Here is a 17424-nt window from a genome sequence, read left to right as displayed (position 1 = left end):
GCATAAGCTCGTAAAACCTGGTAGAAAACTAATCTTGTGGTTGCAATATTCCAGATGACCCTGACCTGGAGGAGTTCCAACAAGAAATAGAGGAATCCAAACTGCAGACCAGTGTCCAATGCACGCCCACTCCAGGTAACAGAAATGACACCTTCCGGTTTGCCAATGGGCACTACAGTGTGGGGGAAATTATGCATAAATTCACCACGTCCACTCGCTTCATCTGACCGTCTATGCGTTGCAGGTCCATTCCGACCCTGCGACTCTCTGCTGGGCAGCTGGCTGGTTCGAGTGGGCTTGTGGTCCATCTCCCTGGTGTCTCTCCTGGGGAACTCCCTCCTGCTCCTCTCCCTCTTCGGCTCACCCGGCTACCTGTCGCCGCTCCGCTTCACCGTGGCCTGCATGGGTGCCTCCAACCTGCTGACGGGTGTGTGCACCAGCACCCTGGCCATGGTGGACGCTCTAACCCTGGGCGAGTTTGGTCACCACGGCGCCCGCTGGGAGGGGGGAGCCGGCTGTCAGGCGACGGGGTGGGTCTGGGTGTTTGCGTCCGAAGCCAGCGTGTTGCTGCTGACTCTGGCCGCCGTGCAGTGCGGCGTGAGCGTGACGTGCGCTCGGGCCTACGGGAAGTCGCCGTCCCTCGGGAGTGTGCGTACATGTGCGCTTTTCTGCCTCACTCTGTCCTTCACTCTCGCGTCTCTCCCACTGGTAGGAGTCGGGGAGTATGGTTCCTCACCTTTCTGCCTTCCCTCACCTCTGCCTCCCCCATCGTCTCGACTACCCTCCTCCCTTGGCTTTCCCCTGGCGCTCATTATGATGAACACCCTGTGCTTGCTTATAGTCACAGGCTCATATATCCGCCTTTACTGGGAGTTGCTCAGGGGAGAGTGTGAGGGCTTGTGGGACTGTGCTATGATCAAACATGTTGCCTGGCTAATATTTACCAATGGCCTCCTCTATGTGCCAGTAGCTTTTCTCTCCCTGTGCTCCCTGCTGAGTCTCCTATCTCTGGGCGAGGAGGTGCTCAAATCAGTCCTCTTGCTTCTCCAGCCCTTGCCCGCCTGCCTCAACCCCCTCCTCTTCCTGCTTTTCACACGAGAGCACACCCAGTTGTTTTTCTGGCCCCACCCCAAAGCGCGTCCACAGCTCCGCCGGGACCGCACGTTGGACTCGCTTGTTTCCGTGGAGACAGAGAAAAGCTCCTGCTCCGATACGTCGACGCAGGTGTCCCTCGCCGATGCCGACGGCCCGTACAGTGGGGGGTTGTCTCTCCAACCACGAGGGGATCCAATCAGGTTTTCCCGCTGGTCCTCTTCTTCCTCGGTTCCTCTCATCACTTGCCAGATTCCCACAGCCAGAGATAGAGACAGAGTGGCAGAAGGAGGAAGCCGAAACGACGAGCAATGTCTCAAGGGTTTAGATCCAGAGGTGATTCATAACACTTGCCTCCTGTATCACTCAAACATCAGTCACTCTCTCGCCTCTCCTCCTTGAGGGCCAAAGCTATCTGGGGCAAATAGCTGGGACACTGTGGACACTAAAGGACGATCATCAAAACCGCACTCTATGGGTTTTCCAATCCTCAAGAACCTCGGAATGAGTCCACAGAGAGACTCTGAAGAAGTCTATGAGAACACAGCAAAGTGCCTTGAAAAATGGACGGGGTAATTAAAATTCCCCTTCAATGTAAAGGCTTAAAAAGGAAACAACCCACTACAACATGTCTGGAAAAACTAAAGGACAATTTCAGACGCTACCCAGTGGACTGCTTGGGTCATGGACTCGCATTACAAAAAGAAAGCTCCATCAAAACCTGTTAACTTCCAAGCATCAGACAAATCAATGGTTAAGCCAGGGGGAATTGAGGTAGAACCAGTAGAATTTTAAGTGTAAATGTTTTTTTCTGAAATGTGATCATGAGACATGCAGCTTAGAGGTTACGGATTGTTTGGTTGTATTTTAAGTGGAGTCATCTTAATATGTTTTTAAATACAAGTTCTATGTTATTGCTATGGTCTGTTTTAAAGAAAGGGAGTCATTATCAGACACACTTGGAATTTTTTTTTTTTAACCAAAGTAAGCTACCGTTTTTTCATTTAAAGAAATGCAATAATCCGATATTTCTTTGCATCTGTTTAACAGCTGTATTGAGTGTTATTCTTTGGGGCAGCAAAAAGCTACAGATTCACACGGTTTACATTTCTTTCTCAAATATGCAAATCTTCCCAATATAAGGCGTGCAGTTATACAGACGGAGTGGGATGTAGTGATCTTTCTGCAGACATTGGTGTAGGCTAGCAAAATGTACATACAATGTAACTACCTCTGAACTAGCATGGTATTGACTCACTACAGCCTTATGTTTGTCACCCTTTTTATATGATAAACAGCAAATATCTAATTTTATATTATAAGAAGTAAATCCTTAGATTGTAAAAAAACAACAACGTGATATTTAGGATGTACATACTTTGTATACAACTGGTATGCATATGTTTGAATAAAATTATTATCTTCATACTGTATATACCATCAACTACTCTGCTTAAGCTAAAACACACCTGCTCTCAACACAAATCTGTAATACATCAAAGGAGTTCCAGCAGTGTTAAAATAAACTTTAATATCATGACACAAACTTTAGAAAGTATACATATAGATATATGGGTAGTTTCTGGAATAAGAAAAGTAATACATTGTGGGATTAAGTTAAGTAAATGGCACTAAATTAAGTTAAAAAATGAGAGTCAACATACTTGTGTGTGTGTGTGTGTGTGTACGGAATGTTTGCTCCGGGGAAGAAAGGCCTGTTCTTAAAAAAAAAAAGAGGGAGAGGGAAACTACACACAGGTTTTCTTTGGTGGCTCCACTGCCTCCTGCTGCGTTCCGGAGGCCCTCCTTTTGTGGGATAAAGTTTTCTGATCTGGAGTATTGTCCGTGACTCCCTAAACAAAGAAACATACAAATTGACATAATATGATTGCTTAAATGTGGAGGTCAAATTTGAACATTTGACAACAAAGAAATACTCTGACTCACTTTGTTCAAGTCAATACTAAATGAATAGACAACGTTCTACTGAGGGGCAACAGCACCACCCTGAGAACAAAGTATAACACTACATAAAACTAATGAGGGAGAGAACAGCGCTGTGGAGCAAGTTACAGTCATGTCACCCGCTGACGGATTGATGGAACCTACCCACGGTCGATACATTACGAACTAAAAAACTTGAAGAGGAACTACGTTTCAACAATTATACGACAGTAAGTGCATTAGAATCTGAAATATTTACCATGTTCTTCTGAACAGCGTGTTCTTGGGTCCACTTTCTGGCCTTCTCCATGAACAGCAGTTTGTTGTATTTGAACTCTGATGACTGCGTTAGAGAAGAGTGAGCATCTCTCAAAATATGTACACAGCAGAGATTACGCAATAGATCACAGTGTGACAATTTAAATGTTCTTTACGGCAAAAGGACTGTATTCTAAGTAGAAGTAAATTGACAATTTAAGTAATTTATGGTAATTCAACAAAACCTCTCACTTGTAATAAATTTGCATGCCAGTATTCAATTCATGTTCAGGTCAAGATTTTAAGCATAGTATAGTTATTTAGTGTTGAGTCATTCTAATTTCCCGCCAGAAGTTATATTGCATACGGTGGGGTTTCGAATGGATGTTATTCCTGCAGGTAGTACGATAGCAGGATCATGTGCGACTCACTATATCAGCCATGAGTGGGTCGTCTGGGTTGGGCTCCGCCATGAGGAGCTGAATGGAGGTGAGGACAGTGGAGATGTTCAGTGATGGCCTCCAGGCACCCTAAATTAAAATTACAAAATGAAAAAAGTAATCAAATCTGACAATGGGGGTGAATTCAAAACAGCTTTTGGTTTTATTTTTTCATAAATCCAACCTTGGGTGGGAGTTTAAGGGCATCGTGGCAGATACGCCCTGAATTGTCGATGTTTGGGTGGTAGATGGCCGTCAAGAATCGCATTTTAGGAGGTTCAAACGGGTACCTGCAAGAGGTAAACAGCAGCTCAGTACTTTCAGACTGCAGAGAGTGTTTGTAACATAAAAACGAGAGAAAGAAAATACAACAAAAAAAGAAGTACCTCTCTGGGACGGTAATCTCCAAGGAGAAGAGTCCACCTTCATAAGGAGTTCCTGCTCCACCCACTATCTCTGCAAGAAAAAACAACAACAACAACACACGGTCAAGGGTCCGCTTCAAGAAGCGGGTGTAGTGGAAACTCAGAGTTGGTTAACCCTGAGATGAGGGAAACAGCAGCAGATTCTTTGTGTAGTGTATTACTTTTTTCGTAAACGGCATTTTCCTTTACAACATCAGTGATACAGAGAATATTAGTAAAGCTACTGTATGCAGAGCCGTGAGAAACGTGTGTGTCGCTCTGAAACGTGAGACTCATTAAAGAGGGAGAGGGAGAGAGAGAGTTCCACAGGATGCACATGGATAAAACACATTATAGGTTAAATACCATTGAAGCAGTTTTTACCAGCAATATTATTCTAAATATGAGCATGGGTGTGTATTTCAAGCATGTGTGTAGTGCATTCTAACAGAGTGTAAAAAATGTTATTTTCCCACAGGAAATGAGTAAAACGTATGGATTACGGGTTCATACTCTAAATACGCTTGCATTAATATTTCCAGCTCAATATGGGTGAATATATTGTTTGTGGTTGTTGCCATGGTAACTGGTAGTATCATGGCTCCATTCAAGCTGGTGGTGCACGCGCTCAACTCGGAGTCAACCTACTCCGAGTTGATTGAACAAACTCTAAACAGCTGTTCTGAAATCCAAAACTCAGAGTTTCCCATCTCAAGGTAAATCAACTCAGAGTTTAGGGGTTGAGTTTGTTAAACCTCCTACTTGAAACGGACCCCTGGTACCTGGCCCTGACATACACGCGGTGTCGAGAACATACATGGTGTTTATAGAACACAGAATAAGGCTACGTACGTGCCCGCAGCTCGTCCATGCGCTCCTCGACCTGCCAGCACGTTATCCCCGGAGGAGGCTCGGTGCTCAGCATCTGGAGCTCCCGCTTCAAACGGGAAGCCTTCTGCATTCTGTTGTACTGGGAACTGGAAGCGACTGGGAATGTGTGTTCGCGTAACGTCAGTCGTTTCTAGCAGACGGACCGGCGCGTTGCTAAGAGCTCTGAGCTAAAGATGTCATTGACTTTGACGTCACGTTAGCGGGCCTTCGTTAAGAAACTAACAAACACACCGTCGTTCAAAAATAAATGTTCTTTACTCGGTGTCAAAACCTACTTTTCCTTCGCTTGACAGACGCTGTTAAAGCTCAACTAACTTAACTTCGTCACACAAGTTACTTCAGAACATCTTCCGACAACAGATGACGTAGTCTGTTTTGGATCTCCCTCCACTTCTACTTCTTCTACTTCTTCTACTTCTTCTTCTTCTTCTTCTTCTTCGTCTATTGGCGTTCGCCCAACAGCTCTAAGCTGCATTACCGCTTGCAGCAGGACTGGAGAGTCGGGAGAAGGGAAAAAAAGAAAGATCAAAAGTGCCATTATTGTTAAAGACGTGGCGATATTACAGTGAATGTTGCCTGCTTTTATCCTCAAGGGACCTTTAGTGAAAATCAATGGTGGAACTTGTATTTATGATGGTTTTGAATCCTCCTTGTGTCGCTCGGCGCGGTGCTGCATGGTGTCTGTAATAAAGACAGTCATTGTTTTGTTTAGTCCAACGTTATTTCCTGCAAATCAGTAAGAGGAGGAGGAGCTCCGGTCATTTCTTCTCTGTTTTATGGGGCGCACGCACTGCACGGTTCTGTAATTTGACATTAACTCGTCCGCACTCACACTCATAATTATTTATTCACCCACAAAGTATTTTTAATCTAGAGATTCGAATCCCGTAAACTTTTTATTCTCATACTTTATTTATGCAAAATGCCATGTAAGCAATGCCCTTATATCCTGCTGGATGGCACTCTTATCAAGCAGTCAAATGTTGTTCGAAATGTCTTCCGCAAATGCTTCCTCCAATCAGCCTATTTTGGCACACACCCCCTGCAGGGATTGTGTTTCTTTCGTTTTCTTTTCCCGGAAGGGACGAATGCGAAAACAGAAGAGTTTTCATTATTCATTATTTTTAAGTTATATATTGATTCTTCATTAGACATGGAGTTTTTCGAGGTGATATGGACTCTATTCCATCTGTTGGACAGGATCTAGGTCTGCTTATGAGGAAATCTTTTTCAGTCGAACAGACAGAAGGGAACTTCCATGAGGAACGTGTCTCCGTCACGTCTGGTTGAGGTAAGGTCACAGTTGAGCAAACCGTTCACATTTTATTGTCTTTAATAAGCTGGGAGCCTAAATACTATTTTCTGGGGAGATTTTTTTAACAGCTTTCATTTCTATTCTATGGCCAGCTTCAAAGCCTATTGGAAATGCAGTGTTTTAAAATCACTCCCCATTGTTGTTTCTGTGCTTCCAGAAATATAATTGCGTAAAAGTTACACGTGCGGATGTTTTTTCAGCAAGAGCACAGAGAAAACAGTCCTCCATCAACAATGCAAGGCAATGGAAGCCAGGTTAACGTTGCTCTCAGTGTGCATCATTCGCCCCAGAACCAGCTTTCCTCAATCAGCCCTTGCTCAAAGGAAGACCTGTGGCATCTACCTGGACAACTGCGTGAGTCAAACCCGCTCACCAGGAAGACATACCACTCCATTAATAACATCCAGCCAAGTAGATGCAGCCGGCATTACAAAAAGCACAAACGCCTTCCCGTAACTGTGTGTTTTTCTTGTGTTTGCCCGTTTTCTAGGAATAAACCCGTCTCTTTGGGACAGGGAGGATGTTGGCCACTGGCTCCATTGGGCTCAGAGGGAGTATTCACTGCGCCGGCCTGAAAAGGGACACTTTGAGATGAACGGGCGAGCTCTGTGTCTGCTCACCAAGGAAGACTTCAGACGCCGCTGCCCCAGCTCAGGTATTCAAGTTGGTGTGCGCATGCTTCTGCAGAATAATAGTGACCGGTGTTAAGGCTGTGTTTGAATATGCCCCCCCCCTTCTTTGCTGCAGGCGATGTTCTGTATGAGATCCTACAGTGTGTAAAACAGCAAAGGAGGAGTGCTGGGTGTGACACCCCAAATTTGTCTCCCTCCCTGGAAAACGGACCCATGCAGGACCCACCCAGGTGCCGGAGTGTTCAAGAGCCTCCGTCTCCCACAGACAATAACGTCCAAGGTCAGCACGACTTTGTAAAATATAATGATGTAGCCTACAGGATCAGTTCTCTCTCAATAAAAGACATTTCAGGACTTTACAGATACGGACATTCAGGTGAACACAAATATCAAACCAAACAAATCAAACTTATAGGTGGTCAACGCTGTGACAGCTTAGCCGGCAACTAGCAGTAAACATACAAAGCAAACAAGTGCAACAGTGCTGATTCGACCCTGTGGCCCAGGAGGCATTATTAGCAGAAACTATGGAGGCTAATCAACAATAGTTTGTTGTCCAGATATTTCGTGTTTATTTAATGTTTTAAGCTGCACATTTATTTCCTCCATTCATATAATTGCAAACAACTACTTGCAGTATAATGGTATTGTGGAATAATGTGTTCCTTAGCAGAACCTGCAGTTGCTCTGCTTATGTGTGATGTAGTGTAAAACATGTCAGTCCCTCTTTTCTGCCCCTTTGGTAAGCAGAAATATACAGTGTCTGCCATTTTTTCACTCTAAAATCAAATACATTTTGTTCATTGGTATTCATGTAATGAGCCAACAAGATAAAAGATAAGCATGCAGAGTGCATGGCAATGCATAAAAGGCACATATATTATTCACACATAGCATTATTCACACAACTGTGCCTCAAATCAAACTTGTTTATCATGATTAGAGTGTTGGCGCAATTCGCCTACTTCCTGATCAGCATGTGCAAACACATCATCCAGGAAGTTGTTACCAGTTTACCTGTACGTGTGCTCGTTATTCCAGCAGATTTTTACGCTGTTATGGAAGGTAGTTTAATAAACACCAACACGTCATATTTAATGTGCTTTGTTTTGAATGTAATGCATATGTTTTCAACTAATAATTGGGAACCATAAACCACAAATGTTGTACTAATTGGAAATCTAACGACTCAAAACGGTGCATGGGTACAAGTTCTGAGTAAATTTACTTTGTTTCCTGACAATACTGGTTAAAAGCATTTTTGCTTTCAGTTTAGCTCTTCGTCACAGTTCCTCATATTTCTCCTTCACAGTTTGTTTCGCTTTGACAGCTGCCGTTCTGTCAGCTGTTTGTAAGCACTGTGACTGCTGCTCGGAGCCCATGGCCTCTCTCAGAGATGTTTCCTTGATCCTTTTGCTTTCTGACACAAGAATATGAGTAACACAGCGTCTTGCATTTGTAATTATTTGCTGTGAGGTCTGACTTTGTTTCCGTCTCTCTTTGCTCCTCTGTGTGTTTCCTTCTCTCTCTACTTGATGAATCGGCAGCGCCGCCCCACAACCAAGTTCAGTGCATTGGCCAAACGGAGCGCTTAATCCAGGAGCCGCTTAACCTGTCCGGTCGAGAGAAGCCGAGGAGCCCACGCGACAAAGCCCACGGGCGCATCCCAGGTGACTGGCCTGCCGTATTCACACAGAAAACATATAGAAATAATTGGTGTTTTGTTCTAGGAGAGGTGCATTTTGATCACTAGGGGGCAGAACAACTCCTAAAATCAAGTCTGATACTCAAAGACGAAATGAGTCTCACTGGTCAACTATGGGTTAAGTCCACTATTTTGCTGGAACATTGTGAGCGACATTGTCACTTCAGTTGTGTCACAAACATATGAACAAAGTCTCGGAGTTGTATTCTAATGTTTTCCTCTTATATATATATAATGGCATAGTGACAAACTTTAAATACCAATACTTGATAAAGTAATACTAGTTTTTGCCACATGTGTCTTACTGCTGTTGTAATCATGGCCAGAGTGTAGACTGCTGTGGGACTATGTGTATCAGCTTCTGTGCGATGACCGTTACCAAGAATACATCCGATGGGAAGACCGGGACAGCCTGGTGTTCAGGGTGGTTGACCCCAACGGACTGGCACGTCTCTGGGGAAACCACAAGGTGAGCACCCGGGGCCTGTGTGCCACCATTCACAGGAAAAATGAACACCGGAAAGGGGGGGGAGAACAAAAAGACGGCAAAAAACGGGACATGGAGCCAGAGTAAATGTTGTAACACACAATTATGTTGCGTGATCTCCTTTGACAGAACCGAGACAACATGACCTATGAGAAAATGTCCAGGGCCTTGCGGCACTACTACAAGCTCAACATCATCAAAAAGGAGCGAGGACAAAAACTCCTTTTCAGGTCTCCGCCCCTTTATGTTCCTCGTGTCATTCTCCCGCTGCCTTTTTCCCAACAACAACGCATCACTTGTTGTCATTGCCTCTTCTCGGTTTCCCCTCAGGTTTCTGAAACTCCCAAAGGACACCAGGAAACAGCGGGCTGATGCTGCCCAGTCCCCAGAACACACTCCCCCTCAGGATGGGGACTCTGCCAACAGCGGCACTACACATGAGTTCAGCGAGGAACATTTCGAGGTTTCCCCTGATCATGCTTCACCACATCATCCTTCGTAGAAAACAAAATGGTCTTATTAGATCCCCCGAATACATTGTAGGATACAACAACACGGATGATTACATGATTGAATGCAGATATGTGTTCAGAAAATGACCCATGCACATACAGGTTTAACAAAATTCAATGTTCAGTGTGTGTTTTGGGGGGGCAATAATGCATTTTGATATTGCTTTAATTTAATCACTTATCAGAAGACACTACTGGACGATTGAAATTGTGATAGAAATCCCATCAATATGTAAATAGCCAAATAAACTTAATAACTTAACATCAACACAATCACAAAACCTATACACAAAATCATAAACTGTATCAGTCCTGCAGAATGTAGTTTCAGTGAGTAGGATGAAACAAGGTGGAGTTCTTTTTTGCATTGAAATGTATTGTGTTGTCGGTTATAAATAGAGTGTGCATTCTGGTAGCCTATCATTTCCAGTGTTTTCCAGCGTACGATACATTGGTGTTAGTATTGCATATTCTGTATTCCCTCAGGCCTGCACTAAATCATGTAAGACATTCTTGAGACTTTAAAGATAAAAGTTCCTCATTAATTTGTTTTTTATTACAGCCTTTTTGAGTGAGAATAACTTCCACTGTTCGGTCCAAACAGCTTATTTTTTAGATTTGTATGAAGTGTTTTGGTGGTTTGAGTGAGTTCTCCAATTGTTGTCCTTTTGAAAAAACATGAATATGAAATCCTACTTTTTCCTTTTATTCTGTGCAAAAAAATTAAAAAAAATTAAAAGGGGTCATGTTGAATGTGTTTATTGAGTGTTATCCAATAAAAACCGGCCGGCGTCTTCGCTTTGTGGATTTGTAACGGATAGTCATGAGAGGGTTGTATGTCCTATGTATCACATGGCCATGACCAATATAGTATATCTAATTAAGTTTTCTTTAAAAACGCGTCAGCCACTTTCCACTGAATAACTCATCTCAGCCTGTTCTAACTGCCTTCAAGAAGCAGAGGACTGTTTGACACAGATTTCATCTTCTGCTCCAGCTACGACTTGGAACTTTAAAGGTTGTTGTTAAAATTCGTCTGGAAATGGCACCGGGTGTTTCCAGTTGTCATCGTCGTGAGGTTCCTCCGTCCATCTCCTTCTCCGGGTCGGGATTCATGGCTACCTACCAGTTAGGGGTGGCCCAGTCCCTCTTAACGTATGCGCCGTGGATGCTGAGCACAGCGCCTTGTGTTCTGGGGGCATCTGCGGGTTCTTTGGTTGCAGCCGCCGTAGTGTGTGGAATGAGCATGAGTAAGTGTCTTTACCTTTCTTCATATATCTGCTCCAACGCTGAATATAATGCACAGTTTCTGACTCCCCGTCTCCTTTCTTACAGTTAATATTCGGGATGAGATGCTCTATTTTGCCAAACAGATGAAGGCTTTTGCACTTGGACCGTTTAATCCCTCAATTAATGTCTTCCACTGGTTAGAGCATATTTTACACAAACATCTTCCCAGTGATGCACACAAGCTGGCTAATGGGCGTCTCTATGTGTCCATGACACGCCTGAGTGATTACAAACATATTGTAATGTGTGAGTTCCAATCCAAAGAGGACGTTGTGCAGGCAAGTTGACACTGCAGATTCACACACAAATCCTTTACCAAGAAACCTGAGCAGGTTAGAGGCAAGAAAACCAAGAAAGAAAAACCCATGAATTGTTTTATTCCCATGTTTTCCTTAGGCTTTGCTATGCAGCTGCTTTGTGCCCGGGTACTGCGGTATGGTGCCTCCATCCTTCAAAGGAGAAGTGAGTCTTTGTAGCCTTTTCACAAACTTACTTCAAGCCCGTAGTCGGATCAACACTGTAATGTCTGTGATTTAATCTCACAGTATTACGTGGATGGGGGATTCAGCAGCATGCAGCCAGTGGCACATGCGCAGGCTGCACCGTACAGTGGAACGTTGACGGTGTCTCCGTTCTCTGGAGAGATGGACATCTGTCCCTCCGACACACCGTGCACGTGGGACATGGTGGTGAGTGGCTGCACCTTAAAGGGAAACATGGCCAACTGCATCAGAATCGCTAATGCTCTCTACCCTTTCGCTTTAGAGGTAAGACCCAAATGATGATTGAGAAACATGTTTGTGTTTTATCCTTTATATAGATAATCTGATTTTGCGCTACGCAATGTCTTCATATAATAACGCACAAACATTTCTGTTACTCTAAAAGTTTCAATGAATACTTCCAAATCATCACAAAGATGATTCTTACGCGTGTTGATAGATCCTTATGAATCTGCTCATAGATCCTTTTGTGAGACTTTCATTTGTGCCCTTTAGACTCTGGAACAAGCCTACCACAACGGCTACGAGGATGCTACTCATTTCCTTCAGAACAACGGTGAGTTGACTGGCAAACCCTGCGTAATTGGTAGATTGCACACTGTTAGAAGGCCCACTTGGATAATAAGTCCATCTACAATATTATAAGTACTGCTTTCAAAATTCTAACTTATTTTGTCTAACCTAAGTGACATCATCAGAGCTTCCTTGTTTGGGACATATGCAAACCTTGAGACAGCTATAACAACCTGGTTCCTTGGAGACCTCACCTCCTTTATAGACAGACTACTGTTGAGCTTATGTGCAAAATGCATCCAACTAACTTTCTTAATTCCTCTTCATGTTTTTCCCTTTTTTCGCAGTTGTCTCGTATTTGATGATACACAAAGCGCCCCAAGGGTTTCTTAACTGTAACCGGACGTGGACGAGTCTAGAGACTGGCATGAAGGCAGAGGAGGAGAGGAAGGAGGAAAAGGAGGCCGCTGCACTGACGACCTTTATAACCGATAGCTGTATGCAGAAAGGCAGCCCTGACGAGGGTGAACTGTACAAAAGTCCAACGATCAAAGAACCCCCCCTCGATTTTGACGTCGTTAAGAATGGTACGGCAAGCACGGACACTCACACTCGACCACACACACACACACACACACCAAGCAGTGCGGTACGGCCTGTTCTGATATCCTGTTGTTAAAAAAAGATACAATTCAAATTAAAATGGGTCTTCAGTTTGTCAGAAAATGTATTTAAATAAAAGCAATCCACTAAGGCAAAAAGTAATTATAAAATAATCATTTCAATCTGTGTTTCAGTCCTGTTGGGAAACGTTGGGACCTATCTGAGCATGTTCGGGCTCCCTGCAAGAATATTGTCCCACCTGCTCCTTCCTCTCATGCTGTCGTTCTACCTGTTACTCCGCGGTAGGCACAGGTAATAATTACACTGAGCACTCAGTAGCCTACACAACATCGACAAACATGCAACTACCATTGAGGACGGGGAAGTTTTGTGTTCTGAAACTCTCATAAAACCCCCCTCCGGAAAAGTGAATGAATAATCTCAGACTTTATCTTAACATTTTGAAAACTATGCTTTTTATGATTTCGAGGAGAAGAACAGACACATTTGTCTGTTAAATATGATGCAAGAAAGCTGACCTTTTTGATCTTCAGATCGAGACAGACTAGCTATTTTTCCCCCCAGGCGGTCTGCTGGCTGTAGCTTCAAATGTAACGTGCGTACACAGTGTGGCCAAACCTTTCATCCATTCTCAGCAAGCAAGCAAATACACACATTTTAGGAAATGTCAAACTATAGAAAAGTCTATAGAGAAATTCATGCATTTATACCAACTAATCCATTCCAATTCAACCCACGTTACACTCAACCCTGGCAAGTCTACACACATGTCTTGTCACAGTCATGTACTCAATATTTAACGGCATATCCTACTCTATCAATAATTTGCCAATGTTTTGGAAGTGCTTATAAGTAACTTATTGAAAGAGTTTCTATCTATCAAGAGACGTGGCATTCTCAATGACTAACTAGTCCAGTATTTTGAAAGTGAAATGGTCATGGCTGATTCCATCAGATCTTTTCTCTGTCCTCCAGACTGGAGATGTTATTCCGGCAGGTTCCTGAGTTTGCGTTCTGGGCTTGGCATGGACTGAGACATTTTACATTATTTCTTTTCAACATATCTGTCTGTACCATCAAGAAGAACATAGAAGACAGGTAATACCACTTCTCAGTTGAATTATTACTCTTAATAGTATGTCTGATGCGTTCTGCATCTCACTTTACTTATTTCACTTCAGATTTTTCATTCCGCTTGCTTTCATGAGGTATACTGATATTTCCTTTGTAACACCTCATGTCCCGAGTGGAAATGACTGGATTCCTCTTGTTTTAGGGTGATGCCCCCCATCCTGCTGTGGCAGTGGCTGATAAAAGTCCAATTTGAAAAGCTCAACTCCTCCTCAATATAACTTTCTTTCTTTTCCCATTGGGAAGATCACAGGATAAGAATATACTAATACTGTACCATATGTAGAGAAGGCCAATGATTTCATTTTTTTAGTTCACCCAGCAGAAATGTAAACACTGTATTCTTTGAATAGCTGCTCACCTGTATTTAGTAACACTACACTTTTTGGAGTGCATGTTTCCTTTAGAGAGAACGATGACGTTTCTCAAAGTTCAGGTTACGTTTGATTTCACACGTGACGGCTCCTCCAATCCACTAGGTGGCCCTGTGTCCTATTTCCTGGCTCTTTTGTCGTACATGTAAAGGTGGGGTTCAGGGGTTAGGGTTCTCTCTCTGTCTCTACTGTGCCACATAAACGTTCATTACTGAATAGTCACTTCCGTTACTTTGTAAATATATAAAATAATAAATGTATCACTTTGCTTCTCGTCTTGTCTCCCATTTCTCTTCCAGTCCCGATTGTGCTGCATATGTACTAGAATAGTAGCAGTACATTAGATAATGAAACTGATGTCACAACAGGAGATGAGAGAAAAGCCAAATGAGCAGAACAACTCAGAAAAAGTCACTGCGACGAGAGCAGTAACGCGAGTGGTTCATCAGCTGACTTAAGTGAAAAATGATCAATTCATACGTTCTAGTTATCTTCATTCCAGACATTGTGATTAACGCTGCAGGGCATCTAGAGCGTTCCTAATTTCAATTCCTCATGAGAGGTGACAAACACTGACGTCCTTCTCTCCCTTTCCCTTGAATGAAAGCATTCGCTTCTACTCAGCTACTGTTCATTGGTTTTCTATTAAGACCCTGTAATGTTTGAACTTCCCTTTCAGAAGTGGCTGTGAGGGTCAGCTAGGCAATGTTAGGCATCACTGTACAGAAGAGAAACATTTATTTCCTTCCATCTCCACTGTAATTATCATCACAGTGCTTTTGGGATCATGTTGAGGGCTCATAAAGAAATGAGCCTCCACTTCTTTGTAAAAACATTGGTAAATAAAACTGCTCCAGCTGTTAAATCAAGTGTACGGTGCAAAACAATCTTAACGCTGATGAAGACCCTTTTTCTTTCTCAAATGAAATATCCCATCCTGCCGAGCTCCCTATCTCAATAATCGTTGCACACATCCATTTAAATTGTCTAATCTCTTTCATCTCTTTTATAATTCCTCAATTACAACCCTTAAACTAAGTTCTTGATGTTGACACTAAATGTTTGGACATCTGTAAAGTAAATTCAGCAAAACTCTGACAAGCTGGAGCATTGAGCACAAGGTGGAACACAAACAGTTTGATTGGCAATTCAAGTGCTGTGGAATCAGAAAGTCTGTCTTGCTCTAGCGAATATACATATAAAACCAACATAAAAAAGATGAACTATAGTTGTGAATTTAGACTCCTTTTACATTGTACCTGCTGCTACTTAAAGCAGTATACTTTTCAGTTTAATTAACTATGTGTGACAGAGTGAAAATCCTCCTTTTGTATCCTTGTGAAGGGCTGTATCAGCTGAAAGGTGAATTCCACCAAATTCACACTTCATAAACACCTTTTAGAGATATTTTACAGATTGAACTGCAATCTGTAGTTCATACTAGAGATTGCAGTTCATGATGTCTACTTTTGGGGAGTTTTTCCTGTGCCGATGTGAGGGTTTCCGGACAGAGGATGTCGCACGTGACTGTAAAGCCCTCTGAGGCAAATTTGCAATTTGCGATTTTGGGCTATACAAAATAAAATGAATTGAATTGAATCAAACCCCTAAGCTACACCACAATGTCTGTGTTGTTCTTATAGCTCATGATGCTGGACAAGACTATTTGATATATGTGCTCCATATCCTTTTAATACAGATGGCCTGTTACCTGCAGGTAGATCCATTAATATAATGAGTGTGGATGGGTCACACGGATTACACGCACACATCTGCTGCGGTGCTACACCAGCCCCTGATCCAGCCAGTCAGCCGGAAACCAGCTGGCCTAGTAAAGGCAGTCAGGGTACAAAGTATGGTGTCTGTGGGGGTGAAACATTCAGGATGAGCAGAAAAAAATTCTCTTGATTAAAAAAAAAACAGCCATCAAGAACCGCACAAATTTGGTTTGAGAAAATCATATCAAATACAGACGGAGTGAAGACAAGAGGATAATCTGTGAGACGACGATGAGAGGTTGTGACTCTTACCGCCTGACATGCGTTTCGGTCATGCTTTTGTTCTTGTTGTTATGCAAAACATAGATCACTAGACCGTTAAGCAAAACAAATCAGAAATTGGTCTCTTAGCAACACTTGTATCTGTCAAATATCAAATGGCTTAAGGTTTTGAGGATAGAAAAGACAAAAGCGAGGCATAGTAATTAACGCGTCTACATAATAAGTGTGCACATATATAAGTCTGTGCATATGTCCATTACCCTCGATTGAGGTTCAATGTATTACAGATATACTTTCATCCGGCATTAATCCTTACTCATGTCATCAGCTCAATGTTTGTTTAAGCAATTTACTGTAGGTTTATTTGAGTGTGTGACACACTCTCAAAATCCTGTATTGTCAACATAAATACTCCACTCCCCCTCTTCAACTCACGTGCACACTAATTTAATATTATTTACCCAATACAGTATGTCTGAATTAGCCCTAAATCCCTCTTGAAATATTACCATCTCAAGAGTATTAGTATCACAATTCTGTCTAAGGGGAATATCTCTAAGGTCAGTTTGAGAACCACTTTGGCCGGGACTGAAACATCTCAACCACTTTTAGAATGAAAAATAATTTTTCGGACTCATCGTGAACTTTTCCTTGAGCGCCATCCGCTGGTCATTTTTTTCAAATAAGTCTAGAAATATCTGTGAAAATGATTCCAATTGACCTCAGATGTGTTGACAGCATCCTAAAGCGCAGCTTGTCAAAGCTGGCAGCATTAATTGATAAAGAGGTTGTAGAATATTATTTAAGACCTGCGTGTGGCAACTATCACTCAGTATGTTTGTTTGTCTTGAAGAATCTGATCTGTTCGCCGTGTGTATTTAGATTAATCCTTTCCACCCAATCAACAGGCAGACCTAAACAGATGTTGCAAGGTTTTCAGTAGGGAACACGACAAAGTTGTAATGAATGGGTGTGTGTTCTTTGTGTGTATGTGTGTGTGTGTGTGTGTGTCCTCAGCTGATGTCCTCTGTAAACAACAGCAGATTGTTTCTTTTCCTAATTATTTCCTCCTCCCGCTTTTTCTTCTTCCAAATGCGTGTAGTTGATTAGATTAAAAAACCCAGTCATGATGATGATGAAGGAACACAGTCTTTGTGAATCAGACTGGCAGCCTTCCATCTTCATGTCTCTTCTTTTCTTCATCTTATCAGTCACCTAAAACTTAAAATTATAATATGAACAAGTTGGAAAAAGTAGCCTGATTGCTAGTTGATGCCGATACCAAATTACACAACATAAAAAGGAATCA

The 17424-nt window shown here is 42.6% G+C and overlaps 4 protein-coding genes across 7 annotated transcripts in view; 3 read left to right on the top strand and 1 right to left on the bottom strand.

The window, feature by feature from the left end:
• Positions 1-2525, top strand: part of lgr6 (leucine-rich repeat containing G protein-coupled receptor 6) — a 32848-nt gene extending 30323 nt beyond the window's left edge. Inside the window, exons 17-18 of the mRNA XM_040193860.2 lie at positions 55-135; positions 245-2525. Of these exons, the coding sequence (XP_040049794.2) occupies positions 55-135; positions 245-1494 (1331 nt within the window). The 3' untranslated portion in view covers positions 1495-2525. The remainder of the gene's footprint in view (positions 1-54; positions 136-244) is intronic.
• Positions 2526-2603: 78 nt separating this feature from the next.
• ube2t (ubiquitin-conjugating enzyme E2T (putative)) lies at positions 2604-5808 on the bottom strand. Of its 2 annotated transcripts, XM_078091054.1 has the most exons (7): positions 5627-5808; positions 4991-5521; positions 4121-4190; positions 3919-4024; positions 3726-3824; positions 3296-3379; positions 2604-2945 (listed from the first exon to the last, which is right to left on the bottom strand). In XM_078091054.1, exons 2-7 carry the CDS (start codon positions 5097-5099, stop codon positions 2841-2843), a joined length of 573 nt encoding a protein of 190 aa, XP_077947180.1. In that variant the 5' UTR covers positions 5100-5521; positions 5627-5808; the 3' UTR covers positions 2604-2840. The 2 variants fall into 2 exon arrangements, with proteins under 2 accessions (XP_077947180.1, XP_077947182.1); XM_078091056.1 differs by lacking the exon at positions 5627-5808 and having other exon boundaries at positions 3726-3773; positions 4991-5462.
• Positions 5750-10422, top strand: etv7 (ETS variant transcription factor 7). Of its 2 annotated transcripts, none has more exons than XM_040193861.2 (8): positions 5750-6320; positions 6545-6698; positions 6835-6999; positions 7092-7256; positions 8524-8646; positions 9008-9150; positions 9298-9398; positions 9499-10422. In XM_040193861.2, the coding sequence occupies exons 1-8, from the start codon at positions 6288-6290 to the stop codon at positions 9668-9670; spliced, it is 1056 nt and encodes a 351-aa protein (XP_040049795.1). In that variant the 5' UTR covers positions 5750-6287; the 3' UTR covers positions 9671-10422. The 2 variants fall into 2 exon arrangements, with proteins under 2 accessions (XP_040049795.1, XP_040049798.1); XM_040193864.2 differs by having other exon boundaries at positions 6033-6320; positions 6502-6698.
• Positions 10423-10600: 178 nt separating this feature from the next.
• Positions 10601-14384, top strand: pnpla1 (patatin-like phospholipase domain containing 1). 2 transcript variants are annotated; one of them, XM_040193859.2, is made up of 9 exons: positions 10601-10930; positions 11016-11248; positions 11367-11432; positions 11516-11737; positions 11969-12029; positions 12334-12573; positions 12784-12901; positions 13586-13708; positions 13887-14384. In XM_040193859.2, exons 1-9 carry the CDS (start codon positions 10723-10725, stop codon positions 13960-13962), a joined length of 1347 nt encoding a protein of 448 aa, XP_040049793.2. In that variant the 5' UTR covers positions 10601-10722; the 3' UTR covers positions 13963-14384. The 2 variants fall into 2 exon arrangements, with proteins under 2 accessions (XP_040049793.2, XP_077947165.1); XM_078091039.1 differs by having other exon boundaries at positions 10603-10930; positions 11516-11659.
• The last annotated feature ends 3040 nt before the right edge of the window (positions 14385-17424 follow it).

This window comes from Gasterosteus aculeatus, chromosome 2 (assembly GCF_964276395.1).
Source record: "Gasterosteus aculeatus chromosome 2, fGasAcu3.hap1.1, whole genome shotgun sequence".
NCBI lineage: Eukaryota > Metazoa > Chordata > Actinopteri > Perciformes > Gasterosteidae > Gasterosteus > Gasterosteus aculeatus.
Note: the sequence above shows the minus strand (reverse complement) of the source record. Positions and strands in the feature narration are given on the sequence as shown.